This window comes from Carcharodon carcharias, chromosome 5 (genome assembly GCF_017639515.1).
Source record: "Carcharodon carcharias isolate sCarCar2 chromosome 5, sCarCar2.pri, whole genome shotgun sequence".
NCBI classification, from domain to species: Eukaryota; Metazoa; Chordata; class Chondrichthyes; order Lamniformes; family Lamnidae; genus Carcharodon; species Carcharodon carcharias.
The window spans coordinates 18,220,791-18,234,708 of record NC_054471.1 but is presented as its reverse complement, the minus strand read 5'-3'; the positions used below and the strand labels follow the sequence as shown (position 1 = coordinate 18,234,708).

General features: G+C 50.2%; 1 protein-coding gene across 1 annotated transcript in view; it reads right to left on the bottom strand.

Moving 5' to 3' along the window:
- Positions 1–13,918, bottom strand: part of LOC121278118 (dynein heavy chain 8, axonemal-like) — a 2,067,071-nt gene that overhangs the window by 1,225,615 nt on the left and 827,538 nt on the right. Inside the window, 1 exon segment of the mRNA XM_041188205.1 lies at positions 12,951–13,186. Within this exon segment, the coding sequence (XP_041044139.1) occupies positions 12,951–13,186 (236 nt within the window).

Genomic DNA, 13,918 nt, shown 5'->3' with positions numbered 1-13,918 from the left:
AGGTGGAGGGACATGTTAGTGGGGTGGTGAAAAAGGCATATGGGACATTTGCCTTTATCAATCGAGGCATAGGTTACAAAAGTAGGGAGGTCATGTAGGAGTTGTATAGAACCTTGGTGAGGCCACAGCTGGAGTACTGTGTGCAGTTCTGGTCACCACATTATAGAAAGAATGTGACTGAACTGGAGGTGGTGCAGAGGAGATTCACCAGGATGTTGCCTGGGATGAAACATTTAAGTTATGAAGAGAGGTTGGATAGATTTGGGTTGTTTTTGTTGGAGCAGAGAATACTGAGAGGTGACCTGATCGAGGTGTACAAGATTATGAGGGGCATGGACAGGGTGGATAGGGAGCAGCTGTTCCCCTGAGTTGAAGGGTCAGTCACAAGGGGACATAAATTCAAGGTGAGGGGCAGGAGGATTAGGGGGAATGTGAGGAAAAACGTTTTTATCCAGAGGGTTGTGTCATTCTGGAATGTGCTGCCTGGAAGGGTGGTGGAGGCAGGTTGCCTCACATCCTTTACAAAGTACCTGGATGATCACTTGGCACATCATAACATTCAAGGCTATGGGTCAAGAGCTGGTAAATGGGATTAGGTAGGTAGGTCAGGTGTTTCTCACGTGTTGGTGCTGACTCGATGGGCCGAAGGGCCTCTTCTGTGATTCTGTGGTACTTAAAAAAGAAAGCGTTAACAATGAGCATTTCACCTATAGAAAGTGAGCATGGGGAATTAATCGTGCACCTGAATTTTAACCTTGGTGGGTGGGCGCAATCGGCGAGCCCGGGACCGTCGGGAAACAGACCCAGACTGCGTTCGGCTCACAACAGCAATTTCACACTGGTTGGCCAACTAAGGCTCAGCCAGCATGAAACGCGTCTTCACAATGGTCGGAAAGGGCCAGACCGGGATGGGGCCCTGTTAGGCGCCGGGTCCAATGGTGACCCAGCGAGTGGTTTAAGAAGGGCAGAGACAGCTCCTTGAAAGCTGGCCAGGGAAGAATCATATTATGCATTCTGGAGGCTGAAGCTATGGCCTATACAGCAGCAGGAGACTCCAGTAGGAGGGCAGGTCAGTTAACCACTTGGCCCCCCATTTTTCGGACAAGTCCCTCACAGTGCTCTTGGAGGAGGTGGCTGCCAGGAGGGACACCCTTGTTCCCAGAGATGGCAGGAGGAGGCCACCGCACTAGACAAAAAAAGTTTGGGAAGAGGTGGCAGCCGAGGTCATCAGCCACGACGTTGTGCGGCGCACATGGGTGCAATGTCGCAAAAAGTTCAACGATCTGCTGTGCTCGGGAAGAGCGACTACCATGTTGGCATGGGTCAGTGTGGATAAGTGCTAAGGGCTGGCCGTCCTCCTGTGGAGCTCCGGGGTTTTAGATTCTAAGTGCCAATTGCCAATGATGCCACAGCTGGCCAAGGGGGTGAGCCCTGGCTGTTTGGGCTGAATGCCTTGTGGCTCGAGGGTCTCGACTCGGATGTGCCTTGCAAGATGTTCCTCAGGTGGGTTGGCCAGGCTGCAATGGTGCTGCAGGTAGAGAGTGCACAAATCAATGCTCCTCTATCCTTTCAGGAGAAGACGAGCCAAAACAACATTGAGAGGTCATGGACAGGTGGAGGTTCCCAAACTTCCTAATATTGACCAGATCGGAACAGAGCAGAATGCCTTGGAGCTGGAAAGCTGCCACGCACATCGTTTAGCCGGTTGTGGAGAGGCGGGTGTCAGATGTAGGTAAGAGTGCAGTGCACAGGGAGGTAAGTTTTGGATTGTGTGTACATTCTTGTGTAGTCTCTTAATTGATGTGAGCCTCAAAACTGGACTTCCCATTGATCATTGAAAGACAATGCCACCATGATGCAGATATCCCCTGTTTCACCAGGGTGCCTGACATGCACAGTGACAGTTACTTAAACTAACGACATGTTGTTGTTCTCCCTTAGATTTGCCAGCAGGCACTCCTTCACAGGGACCCTGAAGAGCCACCCCTGATGCCAGAAAACTGCCGGGCTTCAGCTACACCTGCATCACAGCCTTCTACTGGAATTTTTCGAGAATGTAACTAGTAGAGTTGATGAGGGGCATCCAGTGGATGTGGTTTACTTGGACTTTCAGAAGGCTTTCGAAAAAGTCCCACATAAGAGATTGGCGTGTAAAATAAAGTGCATGGAATTGGGATAGTGTATTGAGATGGATAGAAAACTGGTTGGCAGACAGGAAACAAAGAGCAGGAATAAAAAGGTCTTTTTCTAAATGGCAGGCAGTGACGAGTAGGGTACCACAGGGATCGGTGCTGGGACTCCAGCTATTCACAATATATATTAATGATTTAGATGAGGGAACTAAATGTAATATCTCAAAATTTGCAGATGACACAAGCTGGGTGGGAGGGTGAGCTGTGAGAAGGATGCAGAGATGCTTCAGTGTGATTTGGACAAGCTGAGTGAGTGGGCAAATGCATGGCAGATGCTGTATAATGTGGATAAATGTGAGGTCATCCACTTTGGTCGCAAAAACAGGAAGGCAGATTATTATCCGAAAGGCTATAAATTGAGAGAGGAGAATGTGCAACAAGACCTGGGTGTCCTTGTACACCAGCCGCTGAAGGTAAGCATGCAGGTGCAGCAGGTGATAAAGAAGGCAAATGGTATGTTGGCCTTCATAGCCAGAAGATTCGAGTACAGGAGCAGGGATGTCTTGCTGCAATTATACAGGGCCATAGTGAGACCACACCTGGAATATTGTGTGCAATTTTGGTCTCCTTATCTGAGGAAGGATGTTCTTGCTATAGAGACAGTGCAGCAAAGGTTTACCCGACTAATTCCTAAAATGGTGGGACTAACATCTGAGGAGAGATTGAGTCGGTTAGGATTATATTCGCTGGAGTTGAGAAGAAAGAGGGGGGATCTCATAGAAACCTATAAAATTCTAACAGGACTAGACAGGGTAGATGCAGGAAGGATGTTCCCGATGGTGGGGGAGTCCAGAACCAGGGGTCACGGTCTGAGGAAACGGGATAGACCATTTAAGACTGAGATGAGGAGGAATTTCTTCACCCAGAGTGTGTTGAGCCTGTGGAATTCGCTACCACAAAGTAGTTGAGGCCAAAACATTGTATGTTTTCAAGAAGGAGTTAGATATAGCTCTTAGGGTGAAAGAGATCAAAGGATATGGGGAGAAATTAGGACCAGGCTATTGAGTTGGATAATCAGCCATGATCATAATGAATGGCGGAGCAGGTTCGAAGGGCCGAATGGCCTACTCCTGCTCCTATTTTCTATGTTTCTAAGTTTCTTTGAACCTAGCACCAGTGCAAATACCAGCACCTCGGTGGGTGTTGGATCTTCAGCTAGAACGTTGGTGCACAGCATTGAGGGCACTTCACACTCGCTTGAGTTTCAGGCCGAGGCAGGGAGTTCCTAGGGAGCCGGCAGATGGAGGACTGTTGGAGACCAGGACAATGCTGATTTGAAGGCAGATGATGAACCTCTGGTGTCGTCCTTTAGGTGGCAGCTACTGGATGTCTAGCAGGATGTGCTGGAGGACCTGGTGGAGATCCCTGGGGGTATGTGTGCCATCGTCTCTGTTGTGGAGGAGTCCGTGAGGAGCATAAGTACTGCATTGACCCTCATGGCCAAGCACACTGCCTCCTCCATTGAGAGTGATGACTCTCATGGAGAGGCAGCTCCTGGAACAGAATCAGTGGTTCTTAGGGTTGCGCTCAGACCTGCAAACCCTCACACAAGCAATGACCTCTGGTGGTCAGTGCCAGTGTGGGAAATAGATAAGGCACCCAGTATCCCAGCTAGGTGTCCACCCATCACTGGTGAGCAAGGAGGTCCAGAACAATCTCACGTTGGCACATGAGCTGCTTGTCATCTCTGCAGGCTCATCTCAGGGTGCCCTGGATGATGGCAACAGCTTCTCCACCCTTCTGCCAGCAACCGTGGCATCTGTTGAGGCTGTGATGAATGGGGAGATGCCAGCTGTGGCACTAGGCTCTCCCTCCCAGGCAGGGCCAGCACAGGTTCCACTGACCAGATCAAGGTGTCCCTGGTGACCCTACCTCCCTGAAGGATACAGAGATCTGCCTTCACGCCCTCAGTGTTCTCCTCACTGTGCTCCCCTTCTGTCTCACTACTGGATTCATCCCCTGTGGTCTGTGGAACTATATCAAGGTCCTCTTCCTCCAGTGGGTGCCCCCCTTGCCTGTGCCAGATTGTGGATGGGTGCAGCAAGCAACCTCTATCAGTGACACTTGCCCAGGTATATTGTAGTGCTCCCCCTGAATAGTCCAGGTATTGGAAGCGCATCATCAGAAGACCATGGTCCTCTCTACCACCGCCCTTGTGGAGGCATGAATCCTATTATAACACTACCCTGCCTTTATTCTTGGGTGGCGGAGAGGCATCATAAGCCACTTTTTCAATGGATAGCTCTTGTTACCCAGTTGCCATCCATCCAGTCAGGCTAGAGCGCTGAATGGCTTTGGCACTGGGAGTGTTGAGGATATAAGCATCATGGGAGCTGCCAGGGTACCTTGCACAGACTTGCAGAATCTGCATCTTGTAGCCACAAACTATCTGGATGTTAATCAAATGGAATTCCTTCCTGTTGATGAAGGCACCCAGCTGACCCAATGGCGCCTTGATGGCCACATATGTGTCGCCGATCGCACCCTGGATGCGGGGGATCCCGGCAAACCCTCTGGCTCACTCAGCCTGGCTGGCTTCATCTGTACGGTATTGAATAAATGTTATTACCCACCTGAACAGAGCTTTCTTCATCAGCTTGATGCAACTGTGGACAGCTGATTGGGACACTCCACAAAGATCTCCAACTGACCCCTGGAAAGACCCGGAAGCATAGAAGTTGAGGGCCACTGTTACCTTCAGAGCCACTGGCATGGGGTTTCCACCCACCCAGTTGGAGGTAGTATTAGGCCCAATCATCTGATAAATGGAGGTCAGTCTCCCTGGAGAGGTGGAGCCTCCTTCGGCATTGTACCTCAGACATATTGAGGTAGCTGCATCGCTGCCTGTAGACCCTGGCAGCAGGATAGTGGCATCTTCTACGGCCCCTTCTGCCTTGGACTACCTGCTGGCCCTGTGTCCCTCATGCCTGTGCCTCTCCTCCCATGGTTGGCTCCCCTGGAAGCTGCATTGGGGCAGCTGGCCTCCTCTCCCTTCTGCCCCTCTCTTTCTCCTCAGAGGAGGTGCCTCCAGCAGAGAGCACAATCTCCATTATCAGGATTACAGAAGGCTGTCTGATAGCTGGAAGGGCCCACACGATCAAAATCCTCCAGGGGCCTTGGAGACACCAATGTGTCCTGAAATGAAGCCTGGAAATGCTAAGAATGAAGCGCAGAACTGAGGTGAAGCTGTCAAGTTCAAATAAGCAACAAGCAGCAAACTATCTCCTAAACTCCTCACTACACAATATGGCAATGCTGCTGATTCTTTTTATCCCGCCCTTGGATGAGGTTTTGCAAAAAGTGGGCTGCCTGTCTGCCTATTTTGTCATTCAACGAGCGTGAAATCGCACGGGCAATGTAAAACCTGGATCAGCTGGGTTGTTAATGGCCTGAAGTGGCCTGTTAATTGATGGCGGATGCGGCTTCGACACACATGCGTGCCCGCTGACCTGAAGATTGCACACGTACGGGATGACGTCGAGACACTTGCCCAACATCATCTTGTGTGATTTTACGCCTGATCGGATCAGATGCACGCTGCCTGCGAGGTGTAAAATTCTGCCCATGGAACATAAGGAGATGGCAAATGAATTGAACGAGTATTTTGTGTTGGTCTTCCCAGAAATACCTGTAAATCAGGAATTAGAAGGGAGGGAGGACCTCAAGAAAATTGTGGGCTGTGGGCTGGCAAGTCCCCAGGTCCTGATAGATTTCATCCTTGGGTCTTAAAAGATGAGGCTAGTGGGATATTGATGCGTTGGTTTTAATTTTCCAAAATTCGCCAGAGCCATTGAAAGTTCTATTCAATTTGAAAATAACTCATGTAATTCCTTTATTCAAAAAGTGAGGGAGACAGAAAACAGGAAACTACAGGCCAGTTAGCTTCAAATCTGTCATAGGAAAAATATTAGAAGCTGTGATGAAAGATGTTCTAACAGGACACTTTGATAAACTCAATGTAATCAGGCAGTGTCAACATGGTTTTGTGAAAGGGAAGTCATGCTTACCTAGTTTACTGGAATTCTTTGATGAAGTAACATGCTGTGGACAATGTGGGAGCATCCATCCTGAGTTGCTCGGTGGATTTGAAAAAAGTGCGAGTGAAATCACATTAAAGTTGTGCGTGGAGTGGCTATTAAGCAGCTGCTGTTAGGGACTTTGGGCGGAATTTTCCCAAATTTGCACTAAGTGCGGTAGCGGGTGGGTAAAACAACGTTTTAACTACCGGCCGCGATAACAGGTTTTCACGCCATATCGTCCCAAACCCGCCTCATTATTTATGCATTCCCAGGAAACACCCTGGTTCCATGGCGGGCAGGCTTTCATTCACCCACTCGCCATCACCCCGCTACTGCATCACGCCAGCCGCCATGTTTAAAGTCCAGCTGCAAGCACAGCGCTCATTGTTTCCAGCTCACCACTACTGTATGGAAGACATGGTCAGCAAAGATAAAAAGACCACAGCCGTCCGCTTCAATGACTGGTCCCTTGAGTGACTGCTGAATGCCATGGAGGCCCACCGGGATGTCTTGTACCCCTGCTCTGGCCGCAGGTTAGGCAGCAATGTGACCAATCCAGCTTGGGAGGAGATGGCAGCAGTGGTCAGCGCCAACACCCTGCAAAAGAGGACAACCATCCAGTGCCAAATGAAGATGAATGATCTCCTCCATTCCACCAGGGTAGGTCACTCTTATCATCACTCTCAACTCACAAACTCACAAACCCATCACACATCCACAGGGTCCTCACTAACTGCCAGTTCAAGGGACATCACCATTCACACTCTCACACACACTGTCATTGTCCTTATCCCGTCCATGAGACTAGTCAACACCAACACAGGCCAGGCATACTTATCATCTGGCCTGACAGGCATCTTGCTTACTCTTTCTCCATCTCTATCCATGCAGGAGAAGCTGGCACACCAAGAGAGAGAGGTCACAGACCGGTGGCGGAATATCAGAAATCAAGGTCCTCAGGGACTTTGAAAGCAGAGCCATCCAGCTGGCCGGTCATGATCTGGGCCAGCCCTGTTCTGGCAGTGAGGTCTGTGCTGCTCCACCAAGTGAGGATCCAGCAGTACAACATCCACCAGACAACCATGCCGTGAGTGATGTGACCTGTTTCATAGGCCACTGCCAGGCATTAATTGTCTCTCCTTGCTTTCGAAGGTACGTCTGCCAAACAGCCAACACAGTCCATGACCCAGGGCCTCCAATCGAGCCCGAAAGAAACCTCTGGAGAGGAATCTGGAGGCACCCTCCCTGAAGTCCCATCACAGTGCACACACACACCCTCCACCAGCGCAGAGACACAACTCGGTGGGACCTAGTTTTACAGTAGCCCCGGGATCACAATCTGGGAGCACATCACACTGCCTGATCCGCAGCAGGCGGCAGCAGGGGCTTCCCACATGCCTGGCACTCAGGGGACTGCTGAAGGCCAGAATGTTGCTGTGTCTGAGTCAGATGACAAGCCTCTGGACTCGATCAGGTCATAGTTGCTGGAGCTGAAAAGGCAAGCTCCGGAATATCAGGAAGGGATGCCCGATGCACTCCTCATATTGCAAGGCATGATGGAGGAGTTTGTCTGCCTTCAATTTGAGGTGATAGCGCTGCCATGCCAACACACCAAGGTCAATACTGGTAGGGTCGCAGCTGCCATGGAGGCCTTGGTCCAGGACATCGCTCCTGCACTACTGCACGGGCTCAACTCCATCACCGATGTCATAGTTGGCCTCCAACAGTGTGCAAGTGAGAGGGGTGCCAGGCAGCTCGATGTCACTCCAGCTACCCCTGCTCCTCAAGGAGTCAGCCTGGGGCTTTCGGGCACACTTAAGAGGAGGATCCGCAGGTGCACACTCCAGGCCCATCCATCCAAGGATGTCTGGCCAATTGGACTCCCCTCTTCCTGTGACTTCAGCAGCTCCAGCTCCATAGACCGAGGTGGGTGCCACTGCCTCACAGTAGGGCCCTGAAAGCAGGCTGGGGCCTCCAAGTCTTGGCCCTCCAGAGGACGCCTGCCAAAGTCATCACAGACAGGGCGACACAGTCAGCAGAATGCCTCCACCTCCACTGTGGATGTCCAGAGAGCAACAAGACATAGCAGAGGGTTAGGAAAGTTAAGGAGAATTAGTTGTACAGCCTGGGAACAAGTATTAATCACTTGTCCATTCTGTTCACTATTGTCAATCAACTCCCATGAATTTCTCCCTGCCTGTGGCTCCTTATTCTGATGAGTAGTATTCTTGTCACTCAGATGTGAACCTTTCTGTACAAGATAAAGGCAGATGTCTCAGTCCAGGGCCTCTTCCCTGTGCTCTGTGCAGTCTTCAGATCAAAGTGATGGTCTGGCCTCTCTTGTTGGAAACATTACTGATGCCTGCAACTCAGCGGTGCTTGTCATTACTGCCAGAATGTAGTGGGTAGGTGCCACAGGGTTCTCTCATTCTCTCACTGTGCTCTCATCATGTTTAAGGAGGGGCTGTCCCCAATCTCTTCAGCATCTGTGACCACTGATGCTGTGCCCCAGCTCCTGAAGGGCTCAGGTGCTGAAGGCGGACAAGCATCAGAACTTCTAGAGTTCCATGGCTGCTCCTCTATGATATGACCCTGATCGTGGAGTGCAAGCGAGCTGCCCTGGGCCAGACAGGAGTCACACATTCTCAGAGGCTATGTGAAGATTTATGGAGTGTCCTCACTGCATATCATCATCATCCTCTTGAAGTCGAGTGACTATTAGGGCCTCCACTTCTTCTCCATGACAGAAACATTCTTGCAGAGGGTATTCACCCTGCCATAAGCCAGGCTGGAGTCAAATGTTCACAAATGCAATGTGAGGATCTACGGAGTCCCCTCACTGCATGTTGTCATTATCCTCGACAAATTTAGCAGCTATGAGGGTCTCCCGAACACACCTACCTCATCTAGCCAGTGTGAGGGCCTCGTCATCGTCATCTCCAAGGACCTCCTCACCCTCATCCCTGTCGGGGTCCTCATCGAAGGAGACTTGCAACTCCTCCATCTCCTCCTCAGCCAGCTCAGCTCCCCTGCAGTGCCAGGTTGTAAAGGGCGCAGCAGATGACAATGATGCGTGACACCCTCTGCATTCTGTATTGCAGGGCTCCACCAGATCAGTCCAGGCACTGGAAACTTCAGCATCCCGATGGTCTGCTCTGCCAAGCTGCAAGCTGCAGCATGAGCCTCATTATACCGAGACTCTGCTGTAGTCTGAGGCTCTTGTACGGCCACTGCGGGCTACCCTTGTCCCCAGTGAGCCATCCCTGAAGCTTCTGTGGAACCTGGAAGACTCTAGGGATCTGTGACCGACTGAGGATGTAGCTGTCGTGCACACTCCCTTGAAACCGTGCACACACCTGCAGGATGCATTTCTGACTGTTGCATATAAGCTGCAAATTCGGTGAGTGAAAACCCTTGCAGTAGATGTAGTCCACCATGTGTAGCGATGGAGACCTGAGCGCCACATGGGTGCATTCAATCACACTCTACATCTGTGGGAATCCTGAGATCCATGTGAGTCTAATGGTTCTTGAATCCTGGCTGTCATGGTACTGGGCGAAATGCACAAAGTTGGCATCCGTGACCTCATGGATGCATTTGCAGGTGGCGGCTTGTGATATCCCACAGAGGCCACCTGTGGAGCCCTGAAAGGAGTCACTGGCATAAATATTAGAGTGCTGCGGTCACTTTCACAGCCACTGGCAGTGGATGCCCTCCATGTCCTCTTGGCACCCAGTCCTGCAGTAAGTGCGCAGATGTGAGCGACCAGGTCCCTAGACATGAGCAATCATCGGCGACACTGGTTCTCAGTCATCTGCAGAAATAACAGGCGACGTCTATAGGCCGGCCACTGCTTGCTGTCGCTCCTGCGCAGCGTGTGCGGGAGCCGCAGCAGCTCCTTCTTCCTGAGCTTGTTGCTCCTGCCTTTCCATGGCCAGATGCCTCGGCCACTCTCTCCTCCACCTTCTCTGCTCTCTGTAGGCCATCAGGCATACAGCTAGGCCACCAGGCTCCATGCTCCTGATGTGGTCCTCCTACAGCATGAAAGATAGAGAGATGTGGTTAGCATGGGTGTACTTAGCACCTTTCCTGGCCCTGTGTGAAGGCCCCTTAATTCTTCCCGGAGTGTGCTGGCCATCCCTCAGGATGGCCACATATGAGTGCGCTGCATGACTGCCCTGTCAGCCTGCGACATGGGGGAGACTTCTAACCGGGATACTGAGATTGCAAGGGGCTGTGAACGCCTCCAGCAGTGACTGCTACATGGCCAGTGTTGGCAAGGAGATTGTACAATGTGTGCAGTCCAACTGCTCCGCGCTCCAATAAAGTGGTCGCGGACTTGCAATATGTGCTGGGGGCGGGGGGTGGGGGGTGCAGGGGTGCAGGGGACAGGGTAATGGCCGGAGTGCTTGGTTGCACTTTGGTGCCTTTGGGTTGCTTGAGTGGGCGGGCAGCCTAGGAGCCCAACGCCAATCATGTCACTGCACCTGAACTGTCTCAGTTGCAGGGAAATGGTCAGCTTTGCAGGTGTCCCTACTGCGTGGCCACTTCCCTCGCCTACCCTGTCACCCATCTCAATTTCTTGTGAGCAGGATCCAACACCAGGGCAGCATTTGCCTCCTCACCGGACACCCCCACCCGACAACAGTCACATCCCTGACAAGGCAGCACTTCATCCCTGCACACCCCTCCCCAGTATCCCTGAAGCCTGAGAAGCAACAGGTGACCCTGGCATGCTCTGCAGAACAATGATATTCACTTACCTCCTGTTCCCCAAAAGTGATAGCCACCAAGTGCACGTCGACGTATGCTGTTGTGAAACACGACGGCGTGCTTTCCCATGGCTTGGATGGATGATCCGGTGGGGGTCCAAGATCCTGGCGGGATGGCCTTTTAATGAAATGCTGATGTATTACAATGAGCTCCCCGACAAACGTTGGCGGGAAATGCAGCCCGCCATTGACGGGCTGAGTGGACAGTGGCAACCTGCCTTTGCACTGTTGTGAAACCGATCACGCCATATTGTCTACACATGCCACCTATCACGCCCGCTGCTAGCAGGCACGGAAAATTCCATCCTGTTTTTTGCCCCCAGTAAATTTCTAAACTAGCACAGGGAAAGTAAGAAGCTGATTTGTGAGTCAGGGCAAAGGATTTCTCCTTTTTACTAATCTCCAGTTTATAGTTAATAGCACAAGAGTAAGGCGAAAGTACTTTAAAGTAAAAGTAACTAAAGTTAACATAAATAAAGTGATTTAAAAGTTTAAGGTTAAGACATGACAGGGCAGCTCAGCCAAGCGGGATGCCCATCCTGTGGCATGTGGGGAGTTGTGGACACTTCTCGTAACCCAGACGAGCACATATGAGGTGTCACCGGCTGCACAAGCTTGAGCTCTATGTTTCAGAGCTTAACCAGTGGCTGGAATTACTAGGGTGCATCTGTGAGGCAGAGAACTACGTGAATAGCACATTCAGAGATGTGGTCAAACCACAAGTTAGGGGCAAGCAGGCAAATAGGTGACCGCCAGGACCGTTCAAGAGAAATGGGCAGGTAGTGCAGGAGTCCCCAGAGGTCCCTCTCACTAACCGGTTTTCTATTCTGGATATCAGTGAGGGTGATGGAGCCTTGGAGGTGTGCAGCAAGAGCCAAGCCTGTGGTACCACAGGTGGTCCAGCTGTGCAGGATAGGAGGAAGAACAGTGGAAGAGCATTGCTGATAGGGCAATCTTTAGTTAGGGGGGCAGACAGGCGTTTCTGCATCTGTCAATGTGACTCCAGGATGGTTTGCTGCCTCCCTGGAGCTAGGGTCAAGGATGTCATAAAATGGCTGCAGGACGTTCTTGTTAGGGGTGGACGAAAAGCCAGAGATCATTGGTGCTAACGAAACAGGTAGGAAGGCGGATATGGTCCTGCAATTTAGGGAGCTAGGTAGAAAATTAACAAGCAGGGCCTCTAAAGTAGTAATCTCCGGATTACTCCAAGTGCCATGTGTAAGTGAGTACAGAAATAGGAAGATAAGACAGATATCTGCATGGCTGGAAAGATGGTGCAGGAGGAAGGGCTTTAGATTCCTGGGACACTGGGGCCAGCTCTCTGGGAGATGGCACCTGTATAAGCCAGACAGGCTGCATCTAAACAGAGCCAGGACTGAGTTCCTTGTGGATCGTTTTGCTAGTACTGTTGGGGAGGGTTTAAACTAACTCAACAGGGTATGGGAACCAGGGTGCACGAAATGCTGGGAGAGGCAGATGGCACTAAAATAGAGAATAGTAAGCTGATAAATGGATTCATTGTAGGAAGCAAGTAATGAAGTCTAAATCAGGGTTACGCTGCATGGGTGTGAATGCACGGTGTATAGTTAAGAAAATTGGGGAGTTACAGGCGTAGATTGCCTTGTGGGATTATGATGTTGTGGTGATAACAGAGACCTGGCTAAAGGAAGGGCAGATCTAGGTGTTAAATATTCCTGGTTACAAGGTGTTCAGAAAAGAAAAGAAAGGGAAAAAAGGAGGAGGGGTGGTGTTTTTGGTTAAGGAGAGTGCAGTACTGGAGAAAGGATTTTTCTGAGGATTCAAGGACATAATCGATTTGGCTGGAGCTAAGGAGTAAGAAGAGTGCAATTACATTGCTTGGTGTAATATATAGACCACCAGGGTTCTAAAAACCTGAAAACTGTGGGAGAAAGAAAACTCTCAAACAAGTATGTAAAAAACCCGCTGTAAAAGATAACGGTACATACCTCAATGGGTCCCAAAGTCATATCCATCTGTATCTCGTTTCTTCGTATTTCTGCTAAAGACTCCATGGCAAATCTAACATCATCCAAGTCCTGAATAGGACGTGCCAGATTTTTCATTTTTTCACTGATAAACATTGTTATCGCTGACATTTTTGCCTTGTACTGTTCATTTAAGAACCGACAAAGTGACTTAATCCAACCTTTGGCTTCCACTAAAAGCGCCATTTTCATGGGTTCTAAGAGAGGCAAAATAGATAATTATTAAAGTATACTATCCATTTGATTTCACATCTATCACTGTCAACTGATGCATAAAATAAAAATATAAATCATTATACATTGAATTTCAAGGCCTTTAATTCTCAGTTTTATGGGGTGCCCTGCATGCCAGGAATTGATGTCAAGGCAGGATGCTGCTTTTCTTGCTTTAGTGCATTGAAGGCTGTGGCCTGTGTTCTCTGCAACCTGACACATTTGGGGTCACCTACATCTTTGTTGGGGCTGCCTCAGTCTCAGACCAGCATGTCACCATCAAAGGAACTGAGGATCTGTCCTCAGCTATGGAAGCACCTTGAAAGGAGCCTCGTTGCTTTGAGTCTGATCTTCCTCTGCCCCTTCAGGCCTCACATGTACCTCTGATTGTCTGGAATGGTTCAGCTCCTGGTAACGGGAAGTAGTATGGCTGGCCCACCTCACCTACCCATTGCTCCACAGATCTCATGGATAAGGCCATGCTATGGAGGTCTGTGTGCAACCCCTGCATCCACTTAGTGCTATGCTCCATGTGTCTGTCCATGAGGATTGTCAGCTCTCAATGGAAGGCATCATGCGTTCACATGCCATAAATAGACACTCATGGCATGGATGGGTTCCTCCATCTTTTGTGCATTACACTTCACTGCCCCTAGAAACTCCAACATATCTTCACACATTTGATTCAGCAGCTGAACTATCTATATTGCTGAAAC